The sequence below is a fragment of the Diadema setosum genome, chromosome 5, assembly GCF_964275005.1.
Source record: "Diadema setosum chromosome 5, eeDiaSeto1, whole genome shotgun sequence".
NCBI lineage: Eukaryota > Metazoa > Echinodermata > Echinoidea > Diadematoida > Diadematidae > Diadema > Diadema setosum.
Genome location: NC_092689.1, coordinates 12,604,910 through 12,625,953, shown reverse-complemented (window position 1 = coordinate 12,625,953; position 21,044 = coordinate 12,604,910). Strand labels below are relative to the sequence as shown.

Genomic DNA, 21,044 nt, shown 5'->3' with positions numbered 1-21,044 from the left:
TGTATTTAAAATACTTTTATTTTTCTTTGCGCCTTCTAGTTCTACCTCAATGGTGCGTTCAAACAGCATGTCGGCCAATGCCTTCACACAGCCTTTCACCAATAGAGGGCGCAATGGCTCCGTCTCGCTGGATGAACGCCAGCGTGCTGCCCTCAGTATGGGAGTGCTCTCAAACGAAGGGGCAGAAGAACTCAGCGGATCGTCGCTTTCATTAGTATCAACTTCATCATCATTATACTCTACTGTAAGCATTTGTTTCGGTGATCTGCATGTGAGATCTAGTGGTTTAGAACCCTATGAAGAATAGAGGCAATTTTAAAACACATTTTTTTGAAGCAGTTATTTTTTCTGAATCCAATGTGCACATGAAATCAAAATTTCAGTGTACAGAACACTCGCCTTGAAGGAATCCGAATCAGCAACAAAATATTTTGAAACATGCAAGGTGTGATATGACACACAAAGTGAAATTACATCTGAAAGTTGTCCAAATTTTGGTGCTCCGGTATGTTTGCAAGTTACTTCATGTTCTGTCTCTTGATGGCAGAGACCTCCTTTCTCCAAACTCATAGAGCAATGTAATGTTGTTTAGGGGTGCTGAATAGATCCTCTTGATTGATGGGTTTGGAGGGAGGCTTACTCACCGGTACAATGTGGACGTGACTTGGTACACCTCTTGCGCACGCTAATCTGTGACTGGAGTGAGAAGTCATGTTTACATGCCAAAGTTGGTCCTGTTTCAATAACATTGTTCAAACTGGCCCCAAACTAAATATGGACAGCGGTATTAATATTTACATTTTGATGCTTTTAAGACATGCTCGGCTTTTTTATTTCAGTGATAAAGCAGGGTGCATGTGAGCCCGCTCTCTCAAGGATAAATCCATCATGAGAACTTATTAGAGATATGTGAATGTTGACAAGGTGCCAATGTTAATCCATGTCCAATGTTGTGGAACACTCCAGAGATAGCTGCACCCTATGTTAATTCAAAAGATGCTGCAGGTTTTGTGATTCCTTCTAATTACATCCATGGCTCGTTAGTAATGGTCTGCTGATTTCAGAGAACTTGCAAATTAAAGTTTTATGTTGATGTCTTCCATATAATTATATTTCAGATATTTATGCTGTGTCTATGAATACATCCCTGCAGTTTTTGATGACTCTAGTGTAATTTATTTTTGAAATAGACAAATAAGAGATTCACTCTTCCTTTTCTCTAGTCATCATTCCTTTTTTTTTGGCCAGTATAGCAAATTGATATGCAACTATGCCACAACATCTATTACTCTTCATCAGTGCAAGTTTTGATGCTGCATGACTTTTTGCTCATGTATCCAAAAACATTACCAGTCGAATTTCAATGTCAATATTTTCAATCGTTATGTCATTCCATCAATTATGAGATTTTAACCCACAATTTGAGCTATAGGTTTATATACACATAGTTACAATATAGTCATCAGAAACTGTAGGGATGAATTGATAGATACAGCGCAAATATCTGTGATAAAATAATAAGGAAGACATTGATAGAAAACTAAACTTTAATTTGTGTATATTGTGTATATTATTTTTCTAGTTACTCACTGACGGATGTGTCATTATATCTGTCTCTTTCTCTCTCTCTTCTCATCTCTCTCTTTCTCATATCTCTCTTTCATGTATTCATGTATTTTTTGTTTGTCTCTCATGAATTCTCCCCATTTTCAGGCGGAGGACCGCGCTGCCTCCGAGATCCGTCGTCTGAGGCGTGAGCTGGAGCGGGAGCAGGGCAGAGTAGGAAGTCTGTCTTCACAGCTCAACAATAATGTGAGTTTTTTAGATGGTCCCCCCCCCCTCCCCCACCCCCTTTGTGTTCATATCCTGTCCCCCATAAATACTTTCTTTCTTTTTTTTGCAGGGGTGTCCAAATCAATAACTTCTCTATTAAAAGCCTTCACTAAATACTACACTCATATTGATAGATTGATAAAAACACATGGATTAATAAATGCTTAGATATACAAAGGTATACAAAGGGACAGGCATGCAGACTGATATTCATATACATATAGATAGATAGATAGATAAATAGATAGATAGATAGATAGATAGATAGATAGATAGATAGATAGATAGATAGATAGATAGATAGATAGATAGATAGATAGACAGACAGACAGACAGACAGACAGATAGATAGATAGGTAGAAAAGTAGACCGAAAGAGAGAGAGAGAGAGAAGAAAAAAGAGATTAATTCTAGTGTTGGGTTTCTTCTTTTTTGTTTTCTGGTAAGTTTGGTATTTGTTTTTTATTATCTTTTGTGCAATATTTGTCTGTGCAAGTTTATTTTTGTGCAAAAGGGAAGAAAATGTTGTCATGGTTTAACAACACCCAGTCAGTTTACTAGATGCCAACATCATGATGCCCCTCCCCCTCACAAAAATATCATAAATTAAAAGAAAGGAAGCAAGGTGAAATCATCATCTAAAGTAGGGTGTCTTTTCATAAAATCATCTTGAAGGTTGCCAATGAATCATTTCACATTCAAGGACGCAGGCAGTCTGCACATACCATCTCCCTGTCCTATTAATGGCAGCAACCGTTGCATTGCCAAGAGCAGACAAGTTAGCACATTGGAAAGTTGTTTTGTTTTTTTTTTAATTCAGTTGATCTCAGTCACTTGCCTTGTGTATATGTATGTGTGTCTGTCTGTCTGTCTGTCTGTCTCTGTATTTTTGTTTATTTTATACAGTTTGAATGTGTCCTCATACCAAGGACTCATAACATGTGGAAGAAGAAACAAGACAGCTTATCATTCTGTCAGACATGCAATTCTCGTTTCAGAACTTCTCAAAGTCTGTTGCAGTTTTTGATGTTTTATCACATAATTGAATCATTTGGAGGAAAATATGCTAGATGGGCTTCCAGACAAAGACATGTTTAAGGAAGATGATTATCTTTGTTAATTAAGGTATATTGGTCATCTAAATCATTAAACTTCCCATAAAGTAATCCCAGACATCTGCTCCTTACCCACAAAATGTTGTTTTAACCCGTTGAGGACGGTTTGATTTAGCTACAACACGCATTTCCCATAGACACCTGCCCGAGTATACTCAGGACTCGTCCTCAACGGGTTAATGTGTCAGATGGTATCATTGTGGAAGAAAATTTGCATTTTTACTACAGGTTATGTGTGATAATATTTTATGACCTATGTTTTAGCCTTGAAATCTCAACAACATCTCGTGGAAAGTCAGGGTTAGGACACCTCTGCAGTAAAACTGACTTAATATCCTCCTGCCTACTCACTTTGTAAAATGTTTAACCCAAGAATGTCCCCATTTGTGAAGCATGACTGGTATTATAATTAATTGATCCTCTCTAATCAACTTATGTATTCTTCTTTTTTTTTTGTGTGTGTGTGTGTGTGTGTGTGTGTGTGTGTGTGTGTGTGTGTGTGTGTGTGTGTGTGTGTGTGTGTCAAATTTAAGAGTTTAGTCTGAGTTGTTTGGTATTTGGAAGAACAGGATGTTTTCTAGAGGATGCGACAAATTGGTGAGAAACGTGTGATTTTGTGTCTTTGTTGTTTCTGCTGTCAATGACTTCTTCACTTTGCTAATAAACTCTTAGGAAATGACTAACATGAACTTCTGTGCATTTTTTTAAAGTTGAGAATGAATGTAGGTCAGTAGATTAAATTTTTGCAGCAAGAAGGGAATACAAAATGTTGATTTAATGGCCTTTGGTCATTAAGTTCATAGACATACTTCATTTATGATTGTTAGATGCTCAGGTTTAAAAAGAGAAATAAATACAGGGAAGAGAAAAACTACAGTCGTGTGATAAACATAATATATGTATCCATTATTTCTTTTTTTAACACATGACTTAAATCTTACTCAGAGAACAGGTTGGGCTATACTGTCACCAGTAAATCATTGTAGTTAATTTTCATGACAGCCAAAATAGGCACTACCAAAAGTGCTTTTGTTTGTTCTAGAGGAAATAATCGGAAACAGCCCTTGACGGTAAACTGGGAGTAAATGATGAAATGTTACTTGCTGACAGCATGATGGCCTCTCAAAATGGTCCTGAGTCATAGTTTCCACCTTCTCCACCCCCCCCCCCCCACACCTTTCATTCTCCAGTCGAATGTTTGATGTTTCTTTTCCACTTATGAAACAGAACTTGGGAGAAAAAAAGAACACACACACACACACACACACACACAAGGAAAAAAACGCCACCCATGATTAGGAAGATAAAATCTCGAGATGTCAGACTGGGCTGTCTCCGTGTCGCCGTTTCCTGCCCATATTTGGATTTCAGCATCAGCCGAGACATTTTCTAATGTTGCACTAAAGAAAGAGCGCAAGAAAAAAAAAAGAGGGAAAATGTTAGATGTTATCATTACTTGCATTTGGAGGTTTGAACAATATTAGTCAATATGCAATCATATTTTTTTACAGAGAGGAAGAGAGAGAGAGAAGGAGGGAGATTCATGGAAAGGGAGGGAGAAAGTTAAAGGAGAAAGTACCAACCACCAAGAAGAAATATGACATAATATGCAGAATGCAGTGATTAGTTGGTTTTTTTTTTCCCATTTTTGAGAGGGATCTTGAGAGGAGAAAGGTTTTGTGACCTTTGCTCTCGGTAATAACATGATAACAAGTCAATGTCTTGTGACAATGTGAATCTTATTAATCATCAAATCATATTATGCATATACCAACTAGTTAATAGCTAATAATTGTTTTTCTCCTAATCTGTGAACCACATTTTTCGCCATTTGCAATGTCTCTGTGTTGTGTGTTTCTTGATAGATTTTATCTGAGGACTTTTTGTTATGTGTTGACTGACTTTGATGACCCACTGTGTGTATGGTTATTTCATAAAAGTTGTGGGATACCTCATTATTTACAGTAATTTAGCTCAGAAGAAGAGCCTAGAAGCCCATTTTTTTTTTTAAATTGTTAGTTAACCTGTTGAGGACAGACTGATTTTGCTACAACACGCATTTCCCGTAGACACCTGACCAAGTATACTCGGGACTAGTCTTTAATGGGTTAAGATCACCATTCACAACTAAATTCTAGTGGAATGCCTGTCATGAACCAGCACACCCACGCATGCGGTCACAATAATCCATGTTGCACTGAGCAGCTTGCTGTTTGCTGCCCTCTACAGTTTAGTGCTGTCCATGCAGTGTGAGTTCTCAGCCAATACACCTGCCCCAATGAAGACATGCACTCTGCGTCAGTTAATTTTCAAATTTGGCTACATGCCCGCAAAACATCAGAGTAATGACGGTGATATGATGACAGCCCTGGAGTGATTTTACTCAGAATCTGTAAACTCTTGGCATAGCTTGGGAGGAAAGCAGAGAGAACAGGGACCATAATATGATATCCTAATCAGCTGTTGCAAATTGTGGTAATTTGTGTGTTATTTGGGTCAATGGGTTCAGAGTTACACTCTCCCACTAATCTCAGCTAAAAAGAAAAAAAAAAATGGTAGGTCCTCTGCACTTTTTGTGCTGTTTGTGAAATCTGAGATATGAGAAAATGCTAGGAATGATGTGAGTCAAACTAGCTTTCACAGCTATGAAACCATTTTTTAAAGATAATATAGAAATAACAACAACAACAAAATTCTGTTTTATGAGTAAGCACTTGGAAAGGCATCAGGGAAATGAGGCAAAACATGTCTTTACTATCACTATCATTTTAAGGGAAGAATGAGCAGGTCTACTAATTTCATTTTGTTTTTTCTGCACATCATAAAATGTCTGCTGTGTATGATCACAACATTGTAAATACGTGTAGTTGGCCTACTCCTTGTTCTAAGGTGAATGGTGAAACTACCAAATCTTTTTATTGCTCATCTGATCATTCACTTTCAGAGTATCCCTAATCCATTTTTTTAATCTGTAACTCTTCCAGTTGAATGTTCCTTTTATCCATCATTTGTCATGGTATGCCAATACACAGTAGGGATATGCCTTCACTTTTGTTTCGTCCACTGTTTCTTGCAACCTATTCATCAATGAAATCATGCATTTTGATAAGAATATGCTAGGATACCTAATAAAATTTGAAAGAGAGAAAAGAGAATATGTAAGAGTTTGCTCCACAAAATGGGGTCGAAGTTTACAGGATATTTCTGTTCACCCTCTCAAGGCCACAAACTCAAAACACCATTGATATTGTACACAATCAAGTTACACTGTTGGTACTTAAGTGGGTAAATCTCTCTATTACTTGAATGGTTCCTTTCAACTTTTAATTTAGTTCTCTAGTTAATCAGGTATAGTGCCTGCTCATAGCTCATACTGACCCTATATAGCAATCAAGAGTATTGTTATTGTATTCATTTGATCTCCTGAGGGAAAAAAAATGATATTTGCGGCCCTGACATCAATTAATTTGTTAAATTTCTGCGAGAGTATCAAAATGTTGTTTGTTTGACCTCTTGGTTCAATTTAAAGCCAGCGGATAATTGCTAGGGCACCCTGCACAAAATGTCTGTGCCTAACAAAGACAGGAGCATCACTGAATAACAAATTCAGCAGTAGTTACTTTTAATTTCAAATTCCAATCTGCAATTAAGGTGTATTCATCTCTTTAATATTTTTTATATCAATATTATTCCTATCATGCATAAGTTAACATCATACATCAATGCATGAAGTGTGTTTACCTTTGGGAGCAGTGATTTAAAAAAATGTTCAAGATATCACTTTTGATACATAAGTGTAGGTCAGTTGTATCACTAAACATCCTACCATATAAGATTTTTTTGCAATAAAGCCTAAAATATAGAGAGATATCACTATTTTTCTCATTAAACCATAACTGTAGACAGTTTAGTCTGGAAATATTTTCATTGTAACTATTGTGCACATTTTGCATTTTAACAATACCTAACATCGATTGTTTGTATTTTTACAGTGGTTGTCTCTATCCCTAACTCGCATTTTGGAAACTATTTTGAAGCCCTGATGCTGAGTTTTGATCTCATCTGCAAATGGTAAATTATGCCTTTGAGCTGTATCAAGATGGACAGGCATACAGACACACAGAGGGAAAAGAAGTGGGTCAGTGCAAAGAAAACAAAAATAATATTAAGATAGGTAGCCTTCTTTCCAGGCTGAAGATTAAATGAAGTTAATCAAATTTGATTTCTATAATGACTACTTGGCATATCATTGATGAAGACCGACTTATTGAGCAAATGCTGCTTACTTGCTGTAAGCTAATGATGAGTTCCAGAAACATTCATACGAACATTTGATTTTAAAGTAAATTCACATGACATGCTCAGCTGTTGATTGATAAAGACATAGATTCTGGCTCTAGGCATCCCCAGAGCAGTACTAGAGTTTTTGTTGAAACTGCACATAAAACAAAAACAAAAACATAAACAAAAACAAAATACACAGACAAACAAACAACTAAACTAAGCAAAACAAGATTTCAAAAAAAAAAACATATTGGAAGAAGGAGGTCAGCTTTAAAAAAAAAAAAAAAAAAGGAGGACAGCTTAACAAACAAAACAAACTGTGTTCCAATTTGTGGCGGGATGTTTTGATTTTTTAGAATATATGAAATTCTAGCCTTTCATATTCCTAATGGAAGGAGATATATTTTACAGGTATGAAGCCTGCAGGAATAAGATACTTTCCAGGTTGATTCATGCTCATTATTCTTGAAGTAGATATGGGGGGAAAATAGTCTGCATTCTATAAGCCAAGATGGGTTAGGATGGAAAGAAAAGTTTTTGATATTATTATACCATTTGCATGCATTTCATCCCCTCCCTGCTCCCACCCCCCCCCCACCCCATCTTGGAGAGGCCCAGTATTTTTGTTCCCTCATTTATTCATGTGGCCCACCTTCATGATAATATTTTTGAAATGGAAATACCATGAGTGTAATCCAATTGCAGCCAAATAACATCGAAAAATGCATTTGTGATTGCAGACATTGTAGAATGATAAGTTGGCTACACTTGTCAATGTCATTGCTGAAAACTCTCACAATATCTTTCACATGGATAGATTATAATGAATGGTGATGAAAGAAGCTGGGCAAGCTATAATAGTTAGGTGCCAGGACACATAAGGGGTCAATAGGCAAGGAATATTGGTCAGCACCGGTACCTGGTCATTCTATAAAACAACAAAAGAACAGGCAAATAGAGATGCTTTGTTCAGCCCGGTAACCCCAAAGCCATTACCTGAAATAACGAAATAACCTTGCTTCTGCTTTACCCTACCTGATCTTTGACTGCATTAACCCCACATTAATCTCTCTTGTCGCTGTTCATATATGAACAGGGCATCTTATCAGCCGTTTGGGTGTATAGTTATTGTTCCCATGATGATCTCTCTAAACATTATATTTGCAGACCCGTGATTAGGAGGAGAACCCCCCCCCCCCCCAAAAAAAAAAAAAAAAAAAAGAGAGAGAAGAAGTTAAGTGTCTTATTTTAGCTGGTAGTGACACATGCTTACTGAGATAACTTCTCTTTTTAAACTTATACAGAGTCAACCCAAGTGCTAGTCTTCATTTCAGTCCTGTTGTGATTTATTCCAGGTCAAGGAAATAATGGAATGGAATTAATCTTCCCAGAATGTCAGAACTGTCATGGTTTCTGTAATGTGATAGTGAGATCAGAGAGAGGGTTCATAAGTTTTGAGAAAAGCTGATAGATGGTTTATTGCTTTATTAGACAGGAAAGGACTCAGAATGCTATATAAAGCATAATTCATTTCAATTTCATTTTAGTTTCCAGCAGAGCATCCAACCTTCATCATTTCATTCCATTTCATTTTCCACTTTCATGCCAACAAGGGATAACATGAGTTTAACATCAAGACAATCCATGTAATATTAGGAAAAAACAAAATGTCAATGGTCTTCATCAGTCATCATTAGCGTAGACATCCATAATTCCTCAATAGCTTGATAGATAGCAACACAAAAACAGATCCCCCACCCCCTGCATTGAGACAAACATGGACATAGAGCATAACGAAACAAAGCAATGCATGTATTACGAGTCTCACCGCAAATTGCAGTAATTCCCCATGTTAGATTTAAGGACAGATTTCATGAACAGTCACAATTTGTCAAGAAGTAGATTTGTTTTCATCTCCTGCACCTTACACAGCCTCACGTGCCCTTGGATGAACTGATAAACAGAGCAAAATTCATTCATATTGCGTGTCACAGTGGAAGAAATAAACCGTGAAAGTCATCGCACCTGTATCGGAGTCGTGGTTACGATAATGAATGATGGCGATATAGTGTCAACTCCAGCCATTGTCAAAATTATGGATACTTGATGTCAAGCTGGGCTGAGATGGGAGGTATTAATATCACTTTGGTCGGCAGGAAAGTTAATCCCGAGTTTACAAATATTTGGCGTCCCGGTGTGCTTGTTTGGTGTCATAGAGTGCAAAGATTTAAAGCAATTTGCGACATAAATTTCCCTTTGTTACTGCTACCTTTGTGCTGGATTTATTATTCTTTATTTTTTGACAAAAAAAAAAAGGAGAATGGATGGTTTGTGAAGTCCTTTGTGACACCGGGAGAGCATGAAGTTGAAGTCAAGGGTTGGATTACCCCTGGTGACTTTTATTGCATTAAGCCTGCCATACATTCTGACAGTCACAACTACATGAAGAAAAAAAAAACGGTGAAAAAGTTTTATGATCATTATTAATCCATACTCCCAGAGTGTATTTCACAGAGTTCTGTACAAAAGTTCAATCCTGGGTCATTTCCAATTAATGTTTAAGAGAGGGCTTGGCCACTATTCTAGTTTCATTTGTTCTTGTTATGAGAAACAAAGAGCTAGTGCTGCAGACCAAAATTGACACACTGAGTGGTTGGTGAAAGATTTTTTTTTTATTATATTTATTTATTTTTTTTTATGTTGGCTCATACTTATGATTTGATACATGTTAACCCTTTGTTTGGTTTGAGAGCCAGTTGGCACAGAAAACCCCATAGCATTGTATACAATATCCAATGTCCCTCGCACAGAGAGGGTTCAATGATATGCTGGTGCAATTTTTCAAAGGGTGAAGAGTAGGAGAAAATAAATCTTTAATGCACAGTGAATTTGATGGTCACACTCTGTGAATTTTCTTACTAACAACCTCTTCTGGCTGAAATAAATCCTGTAAATCCTTCCAGTCCAAATGTTCATCTTCTCAATAAGAATGAAAAGTGATTCAGCATGATAGAGGGATCAAGTGTGAAATTATTTTCTTTTGAATCAGTGAACTAAGGATGACTGTGCATAAATTTCAGGATATCCTGAACTTCAGTTCACAAAATCTTTCACATACTTTATTCTGAGCTACATAAAAAGCAAAAGAAAAAAAAAAAAGATTCCTTCTCTGTAGCTGAAGATCTTAACTTTATTGCCAAAGGGGTGATCTTAGAGAGAATGTACAATCAGAATTGGAAGGCAGCAGACAATAGAACTACAGTAGGACTCAAGAAATCAAGATAATTTTCTTTTAGCCAAGTTTCCATGTATTTCAGCATGATAAAATGAAGAAGATCATGACAGAACATGCAGAGGTCTCTATGGCAAATAGAAAATAAGGTGTTAGTCAACATGGCAAGTGAATTGAATTCATAGTGTTCATCAATTCATCATGTTCTTGTGATATCTGTCATTATACAACGTCCAAGTAGATCCTTGTAATTTGATTGGAGGATTGTTGGTGACGTGATATTAAATAAGTACTCCATTCAACGCGCCGTGCAATTTTGGTTCTATTTTTGCGTGCAACTTGGTTCGATTTTTTCGTTCTATTCCACGGTTCGAGAAATTGTACGGTACTGCGTGTACTGTGTGTTGCATATTGAGGATCGCATGCAGCTAGCGCAGGTACGTGTGCGGTACATGTATGCGCGTACGTAGGCCTACGTAGTGCTAGTGTACGTGTATAAGCGCTAGTATAGCTGTGACCTGTATCTTACGCTGATTGCACAAGCCAGAAAGAGAATCGCAGTGGATCCACATGTAAGTATGGCTATATTTTTCATACATATATAGACTTCTAGGCCTACTTAGACCAAAAAGATCTACTTGGACGTTGTATAAATCAAATAGTGTATGGTCTTTACTCGTGCAATGGAACGAGATTTCGCACTCGGTGAAAGATGAGGCGCACTATTCAACTCGGCTTCGCCTCGTTGAATAGAGCGCCTCTATCTTTCACCTCGTGTGAAATCTCGTACCATTGCACTCATGACCATTCACTATTTGTATATTATAAAATGGGTTCAAGAATGTAGCCAATAGGAAGCGCTGAAATGAGACACACCTCCTTCCTTTACTTCAGTACAATTGCACTGCCTGTAATCCTATGGTAGATTGCCGATCGTCTGTGCGCGCGGCGGCTCCTTTGATGAATTGCATGCATACGCGTACGCGCTGTCAATCCTGTAAACAACTTCTAGTTTGGGCTGCCGGCCGGCCGGCCTGTCTTCCCTTGTGCATAACATATGTGGCGTACGTACGTATACTGTACCGTACTTTGTACAGTACAGTAGACCAAGCGTTATGGGACCGGACGCGTACATGGAGTCACTTTGAAGAGCAAATCCAACGATTTAGCAGGTTAATTCTCACGCCGTTTTCAGAGTATGTTGTCTAGTAGGCCTATATGAGGAGTCTATATCAAGTCTTTAAGGTAAAGGGTGCATATTCTATGTAAAATAAGTAAGTTTTCATGCGGGTGTCCGGAAACCCAACCCCCCATTATACTTATAGGCCTACTGTATGTGCGGGACTTCCGCGAGTGCGACGTGCGTAAAAGTTTGGGACGAACATCTTCGGACGTCTTGACCCACAAAGGTACGTGAAAAACGCTGAAAAATGATGTTAGTTTTCGAATTTTCGACCCATTTTATAAAACAAATGATGCACAGGATTATTTCGTGGCGTTAGTGTAGGCGTAGCTCACTCTCGGGTATTTACAATGTAGTGCAACATGCACTCGGCTTCGCCTCGTGCATGTTTCACAATTGTAAATACCCTCGAGTGCACTACGCCTACACTAACGCACTCTATCCTGTGCATCATTTGTATACTATTAACCCATTGAGGATGAACTGATTTTGCTGTGACACACATGCATTTCCCATACACACCTGCCTGAATATATGTGTAGTAGGGACTAGTTTTCTACGGGTTAACCCTGTGTGTGTTTGGAGTGCCAATTAGTATAATAATGATAATAATAATAATAGTGAGACTCTTCTAAAGCGCACATTTCTACCTAAAAAAGATACTCAAGGTGCTATAGAACAGAGTACATATTGTGTCACATTACAACAGTATCACAAAAAATAATAAGACAATAAACCAGTTGAAACCATCAATGGAAGATGGAAAACCCACAATAGAAAACCCCATAGCATTGTACACACTTTCCGATTTCCCTGGCACAGGGAGGGTTAATTGAATGTATAAACCTTGCAGCCTGAGCATGGGCAGACCCATCAGAAATTATGGGTGATTGGCTTCCAGTCCTCAGGGTTTCTCTTCTAAAAATGACGGGGTTGGAATTAATCAGAAAATTCAATAAGGGGCCAAAGGCACGACTGGCACTGTTTGGTCATGTTTGGGGTGTTACGGAACCCTGCAGGGGGGGAACCCTGAGTCTGTTTGTGGAAATGTCGGTGGACAACGATGCACGGTGACTCCGGGGCGAACTCGCTGGCAGCTGATAGTCTGACAATTCTTGACCAACCATTGGCATCCGCCGAATATGAGAATGTCATTTCCGATTGCCAATTTAAGGGGAATATGATACATTTGTACTTATTCTATGATTCATTGGAACATAATTTGATAACTGCGTAGTGACCTTTTAACATGCACGTGACTCCTCAACTTGTATGTTATTTACCAATGACTTTCATTTGTTTGGTTAGGATTTTTTTTTCTCATTTTCATTTTCATTTTCTTCAAAATCTATCATTGGAAAGAAAGCAAGCGATAGAGACAGTAAATAATGAAGGGCATGTATTGCAAACATTACCAAAAAAAAGAGGCACTTCTGTGATCAATTTTGTGACTTATATTTGATTTTATCATTTATGATGACCCACTTGCGGTCAATATGTGTACATCACATTTTTTATTCATTACTATAAACCCGTGCATTACCATTGTGCTTGATTAACATGATGGTACAACTTTAGAAATGTGTGTATTTGGCAGATAAGAGATGCAATGATCATCTTCAGTGTTGTTTGTGCTTTGATAAGAAGACCTTTTGACTGAAAGATTAATGTGAGAATGAAGGCCAGGCATTTTTCTCTTGCTACAATGCTATTGAGATGCATTATATACACCACTCTCTGTGCTCGCAATACAAATGTCTGAATATCAAGACTAGTCTGAAGTCATACAGTGGAGTGGATTTTTCCCCTTCTCTCTCTCTCTCTCTCTCTGACTCTGTTTTGCTCAGTCATATGGTCAGAAGCATTCAGTGTGTGCTCTAGTGGTTGTATGTGTGTGTATTATACGTGTGTTGTGTGTGTATTTTTTTCTTTCTTTTTTTTTTTACCTCAGTGGGACCTGCCCACTTTTTTTTTGATTCCCTGTCTTACTTCGTGCCAGTGCAAGAGCGGCCAGTGTTAGAAGAGAATAATTTGCGACTTTTGCATGACATGGATTATTACATTGGCTCATCAAGGATGTAACCAAAGGATACCCGTGGTGGCTCCAAGAGATTTTTGATGGTAGCGACACCTTCATTGTTTGCATGCTGAACGAGGGGGCTCAAATAGCCCCGTCTCGGTGATGCAGAGAGAAAAGTGTTTGTCTCTTTATTCGGCTGCGATTGTGGTATCTTTGCGGGAATTGATTCATCTGGAATGATTTACACGTGGAGACCTCTATTTGTCTGTGGTGGAAATGGCTTTATGGATGATGCAGCGGATATAATCTCACATGTTTACTTGCAATGAGTTAACGAGTGTTTCAGCAGTTGTTTCTGTCCTGGAGTCATGTGGTTGAGTATTTCTTCCTCTTTTTTAGAACAGCTTTAGCCTTGGATGTTCAACATCCTTTTTTTTTTTCCTGTTTAGCTGGAGATGCTCAAGGAACCAATATTCTCATATCCTCTGGGATCGGAAATGCAGGTGGTTTTGGTGGAATCATCAATGCTTTTACCTTCATGCTGTTTTCTGAACATTTAGATCATTATTGAGAGATGTAGGACACAGCTCTCTCTCTCTCTCTCTTTGTATATCTATCTATCTGTCTTCTATCCATCTATCTTTCTATCTATCTATCTATCTATCTATCTATCTATCTATCTATCTATCTATCTATCTGTGTATCTATCTCTGTTTCTTGGATAGATACTGGACACAAAAGTAATGTATTCCATTGTGTTTCCTGCATTATCTTTGTGGATAGAGAGATTTATTGCCCAGAAGTCTGTGTCCCGTGTGTGTCATTTTTTTTTCTGACCCTTTACCCGTATTTTTATTTATCTATTTTTCTTTTGTCCAACCAGGAAGTACTATGTAGGCCCATAAAGGTCATAAAAAACACTCACCAGTGAGTCAGGTTTAGTTGACCTTATTGAAGAGCTTCTAATGATGTGGCTGATAGGCAACCTGCCCCATCGCACACAAAGCATGTTTGTCATGTAGAGCAAAACTGTGTGAATGGGATAGCAAATGTGCAGCAATCTTCTCATCAAAATGTTTTTTCTGGTAGGCCATTAAAATCATGCTGTTAATTGAAACTATACTCTGTTTTACGTATGCCACACCTGTCTTGAATGTACAACATATATCACTTTTGTATTACCAGTGAAGCCAAGAATTTTAAAGGAGTAACTCAGAGACTCCAACCTGAAGCATCTCTTAAACAAAAGATTCTCCTGCTAGGACCCTTATCAAACTAGAAACTCTGATTGTGCAACATGGGGTCCAGTGCCTGGTTAACGGCCCTGGAAGCTGCATACATCGTACATGTATGAATACACTCTGACGCTATCTTAGCCTTACCTTTTAACTAATTTAGACAAAACTAACATTCAGTAGGGGAAAGCTGAATTTCAAACGGGAGCCTAGCGTAGGAGAGATTCTCACTCAAGCTGGAGATTTTGCAATTGGAGATTTTGAGATTTTGTCAATCCACAAAGGTTATGTGTAAGTGTGAAATTGTATAGCAATGCATTGATATGTTATAATCAGATACACATAGTATTGCAGCATGTGAAGGTTTGATTACATGTTACACTTCTTATTTAATTTTTTTTTTGATCACAGCAATTCTAACTGCAGCTAAGTGGTGATGCTGTAATAAGAAAATGCACAGGAAAGGGGGAGAGGCAGAGGAAATGAAGAAGTTAATACTCCTTTTTCTTGTCTCACAATGCAGCCTTTGCCATTTAATTACAAGAGTGTCCCTCCTGTTGGTTATATTGTCACTTGTCAATCAAAGTGTGTGGCGGAGACAATGGGAGGTGCCGCAGATATGAGTATAGACCTCCAATCAAATTTGTGCTCTGATTAGATTTTAGGGTTGACTTAACCTGCTTTTTTCCTGCTTTTTTCTTAAACTAGCCATAACCCCAAGAATAAAATGAAACAATGGAAAGCAGCATGCCCAGAGCTGCGGCTATTCATCTTCCACTTTATTTCAGACTCCCATTGAAGGAATTTGAGGTCACACCTTTGATACTGGTAGCAAGCATCATGGCGTAAGATATCGTTTGGGTATTAAGGTAGTGAGTGGGTTACTTAAACGTTATGGTTCGACACTCTTTTTGCCAGGAGATCACACGATATATATCTTGGTTCAGCCGTTGAATTTCACAGCTTTGGGAGGTGCTCGAATATGCGGCAAGTGCAGCAAATTAGATAAAAGCCAAATCAAGCGGATGGGCAGTAGTTGGGGTAAGGAGGTCAAGTAAGGGTATTACAGCAGGGTATCATTTGTATAACCTACAGTTGTACATTGTACATTCCAGATTGGCTGGTACATCAAGTCTAGGCAGTTAACCCTAGCTTGTATTGTTTGCTTGCTTTTTGTTGAAGAAGCAGGAAAGCAGTGAATTAGAAACCATTAGGAAACTTGACTCTGATTGATGAATATTGCCCAACCTGGACAGGGATGAGTGATTAAGCCATCTCCTGTGAGATTCTGAAAGTTCCATAGGCTTTGCACAAGATACACTGTTTTCTGGTAAGCTGTAGGTTAAAGTTAACAGAAGTTGATGTCAGTTCTGTTCAGTGTAATATGGACACATGCGAAGCTGTTGGTGTTGGAGATTATCACATACGGCATACATCCTCTCAGACAAGAGATAAAGAGTATGGTCACGGGATAGGCTAGCTGTGTCTACTTTGCTGGAGTACAGGAATCGATCAAGGGGACTTGGGTGGGATGGGAGGGGGAAGGGATAGTGGGTTGTTTGAGAAAATGTAGAGTTGGGAGTTGGTGCCTTGTTCTGTTTAGCATGCATTGCCGAGGATGTCACAAGGGGTAGAGGCGCCCCAGAGGAAGAGCTACCTGACAATCGATCTTGTTAAAAAGGAGGCCTTTCCCCCCTCCGTGGTAATCAAGGGTTAGATGGCACTCTGAATAGAAATGCCTTTGGGTGTTGCCTAAGATCCCAGACTTCTGCCGGTGTTCCGTAATCAACCTCCCCCCCCCCCCCTCCCAACTTGAGACCTCTCATGCATTTGTCAACCTTATTTTATCTTAAACATTTTTGATGCAGTCCATGTTGTTTCTGGGTTGTTGTTATTGTTGCTGCTGCTGTTTTCTCCCTCTCCTCCAAAAATGCTAATTTCTCACTTTAGAATTCATTGCTTATAGAGCCTCCCAATCTCTCGCAAGGACTTGTTGTTATTGTTGTTGTTTTGTTTTGTTTTTTCTTTCTCTTCCTGCCTTGAGTCATTTTTCTCTCCAAAGTTTGCTTCAGTTCTGTATTCCTCTATTCCGTCCCAAGTGGACATTCCCACAATCAATTTTTTTTTTCCATTTTTAGTCCACAAGTGCATTCCTCATTATATGATTTTTCAGAAATTATTTTTAGAATAGAATTTGTCCCCCTTCTCCCCTCTCTCCCTAAAGAAAAAAACAAAAAACAAAGCAAAACAAGAAGACAAAAAAATACAAAAAAAAAACCCCAAATCACACAACTTCAAAAGTACTGCGTATCTGAAAGAGATTAAAATGTCAAAACTCTAGCATAATTCTGCTGTCCTTTATGGCATTTATCCTTACTCAAGATGTACTGTTCTCTGTAGTATGTGGAACATAGTGTGTAGCAGTCAGCGAGTTTGGTACGATTTGCACGGTCTGACTTTCCAGTACAGATGTGCTTGCCAAACCCATTTTAGCTTCCATTTTATTTTGTTCTGTTTTGTGGAAGAATTGCTTAGATTGCACAGGTTGCCGAGAATGGCAGAGTCTCTGTACCAGCCGTGACATATATTTGCTCTGTAAACGAAGCGGCCCCGCGGAAATATATCTCCATCGTAGAGACCGCCTCTAATGAAGGGATATTTGTCATCTGTAATCATTTAGGAAGACCGGAGACAGCACTCATATGCATTAGCAAGGCTCTCTGCAATTAACCCTTGGATTACCATGTGATATTTGCAACAGAAAGAAATGGAACTGTGAGGTCTAGCAAGATTGAGAGGGTTCAGAGAAGACATGCAGATCCTTTTGGCGGGGAACCGCATTGTAGGAGCTCTTCCGTTACTTAATTCATTACGTGTCGCAGGTCAGAGTTTAGCAATGTGTGGGACGGGGAAATATATTACATTGAAAAGAAACTGTCAGTTTGTATGCGAGACAGATCGAACAGAATGGAATGAGTGATAATGCACTTAAGAGTACATTTCAAAAGTTGAAGAAGCAGAATGCTGTCCACAGACATCAAAGCCACCTCCGTCTGACAAGACAGTTAGAAAGTGCAATTCTTTGAATATACCAGAAATAATACTTACAGATAACTTTCCCTGGAAGTGCAGTGATCAAAAGTAATGCACATGGTAGAGATGTGCTGAGTAAGCCATGTCAGATGATATTTAATGACTAATTTCAGGTTGTATTAAATGAAAATGTGTTAGCAGTACTCTTGAGGTGACATCCAATGTAGTGTCTTATCTTCCACTGGTAAAGAAGAAGGTAGTATGAAGCATAGATAAATGAAATGATTAAACTACATTTGTGTGAATATTGACATTTGGTGCTTTGATTTTGTAGGAATACGGTTCATGCCACCTGTTGAATGGGGATGTGTGTGTTGGAGTCTGTGCAATCTATCGTTTGTATCATGAAACTTTCAGTGGCATGTGTCACTTCACGAACAATAGCTGTTTCATTTTACTCAGATACTAAGTCTTTGTTATTTGTAATATGAGCATCAACAATGATGATTAATGTTACAAAACAGAAGTAAGATGGTAATCATGGTGAGATACTGATTAAAGTTATGATAGGCAGTACTTCTGTTTTTTTACAAAAGTCAAGAGGAATAATGTTATGTATTGTTTTTTGTTTTTGAATAAAATTCACAAACGAGTAAACTGTAAGGTTTGTCCCACTTTATGAACTGTTATTGATCAATATCAATCATAGAAATACATTTTTTTTTCAGCAAGCTAACACAAATGACTGCGTCTCATAGGGGCCCAAGATTGTTCGTGCTATTTGTTGCTCGAAATTTTTTCGACGAGCAATAGCGTGCTCCGGATTGATGTCCTGAAAATGCGAAAATCGGCCAATCTCGTTTGCATTTATCCTTCTTTATGCTCGTTTGGTCAATAAAATTCAGGAAAGACAAGTAAGATCTTTAGAGGAAGTGCAAGTTATTTGCGGGACGTTGAGTGCCAGGTGGGTCGGGCGAAGGACTCGAATCCCACTCAAACAAACCAAAAGTAATAGGATTGCTCTCGAATCTGCACTCCGATTTGCACCCGTCCATGAAATGCGCTAGATAGAGGATGAAATAGGGTGAAGGGGGCGGGGCATGCTTTCATGTTAAAGAGAAGAAAAGTTGACCAATTTTCCCCCTATTTTCTACCTGTCTAAATACAAATCATTCCCTTTCGGCAGTATAGTGCTGTTTATCTTTTAAAAGTTGTAAATGATATTGACAGAATCAATCATGGAGTATAAAACATCAGGGAAGCTGCACTTACTGTTAAATTTCTACAACATGGTTTGATAAACACTTTGGTTTTCAAACTAGCAATGCATTCTCAGTTTAAGAGTTATTTTCCTGGTGGGTGTAAAGTACAAGATCATCTTAGCATCACCCCCCCCCCCCATTTTCAGTACATTAATGAGTGTCTGCTCCTTCTCTCATGAAGAGCTGTAATAAATAGATAGGCTTTTAAAAAAAAAAAACACACACTTTTTAGGGGCTTGCTATCTCCAGTGTTACACCAATTTTTTTTTTTCCCAGTTAAAGTCTCAAGTGTGCTAATAAGATTCAGAGAACAATCAAATTCACAGCAAGAAATCCATTACCTGGTAGACTGTTTGATTTGCCATCACTACAAGTCTGGTTGAATATACACATGTGTGTATCTCATCCCAAATGTTAGTCTTTCATAATAAAAGGACAGAAGCAGGAGAAGTAGACAGAATTTGTCTTTCTCCAAATCCAATCCTCTATCTCTGAGATAAATGCACACCATTTAGGTTTTGTTGATACCCAGGGGGTTAATGCGTATTGGTATTTTAACGACGGAGCATTCGTTTGTTTTCACAAAGCTTTACGCCAGCCACGACTTGATGTGCAAAGCACATGTGATTACTCTGTCAAACATATGTATCAACTCTTTGCAATAAACATTCATATTACATGCACATTGGCACTCCGTACGCGATAGGTGGGGTAGCCGTAACTGAGTCTGCCTCATAGAATATTTACCGAACTCTTTCACCGCTCAAGGTCAAGCGATGGCGCTCCCGAGACGGCGCTATCCATGCATACGTGAGTGTCGGCATGCAGATACACCGGAAATGTACCTGCCCAGGAGGAGGAGAACAAAAAATAGAAGAAATGCTTCAAGTGAAGAGATAGAAATGAGTGATATGGTTGTTGGGCAATCTAAGTAAGATGTGAAGGAATTGGGCTGACATTCAAGGACGACTTTACACGAAGCTCATCACAACTCGACCCATAATCCTCTACTCATATACTCGGATTATCAAGGTCTTCTCAGACCAACCAGCACTTGCTATACATACCTAATTAATTTTCAGGTGTGTTTAACCTTTAATTTGTCATAATCACAGATTGGTACATTGGCAGGAGCACTATCTTCGCCGATTGGTACGGGTGTCTAAAAAATGAATGACAACACCAGAGTGGGCTGGCTAACTTACAACTATGATGTGAAGTTTGGAGGATTAAACTGAATGCTGATGAAAAAGCATGGCTAGATATAATTAGAGTCTGGATCCATTATAAAGGTTAATCCAATCAGACATCACTCTGAATTTTAAAATGTATATATATATATATATATATATATATATATATATATATATATATATATATATATATATATATATATATATATATATATATATATATGTAAAGAAAGAACTTGTGAAAAAGGAGTACGATGCATCTGTTTTGTCAGATCACTGCAAGAAAGGGCAAATTTTGACATAGACCTCTAAACAGGCATATTATTGTCTCTCTATCGCTACATGTATCTTCAGAAACACTTTGCTATTTTGGATGGAATAACAATGTGAAACAAGGGATCTAATACAGAAATACCCTACTTGTACTGTGATTTTCATCCAAAACACTACTTATAATAATGTATTATATTCCATCTAAAAAAAAATCATTGGTGTAAGTCAAATATACATGGTATGATGTTATGAATGAGCTACACATGTAGTCATGCTCTATCCAGGCTTAATACAAACTTTTGAGTTATTCTACCTTTTTGTTACTGGTTTAAGGATGGCATACTAAGGTTGAAGAATAGAGTATGAAGCATGCCTTTTGATC

The 21,044-nt window shown here is 38.2% G+C and overlaps 1 protein-coding gene across 1 annotated transcript in view; it reads left to right on the top strand.

Annotated features, from left to right (window-relative positions):
* The window catches only part of LOC140228524 (uncharacterized), a 456,303-nt gene that overhangs the window by 423,279 nt on the left and 11,980 nt on the right, over positions 1-21,044 (top strand). The window contains exons 10-11 of the mRNA XM_072308758.1: positions 40-244; positions 1,714-1,812. Of these exons, the coding sequence (XP_072164859.1) occupies positions 40-244; positions 1,714-1,812 (304 nt within the window). The remainder of the gene's footprint in view (positions 1-39; positions 245-1,713; positions 1,813-21,044) is intronic.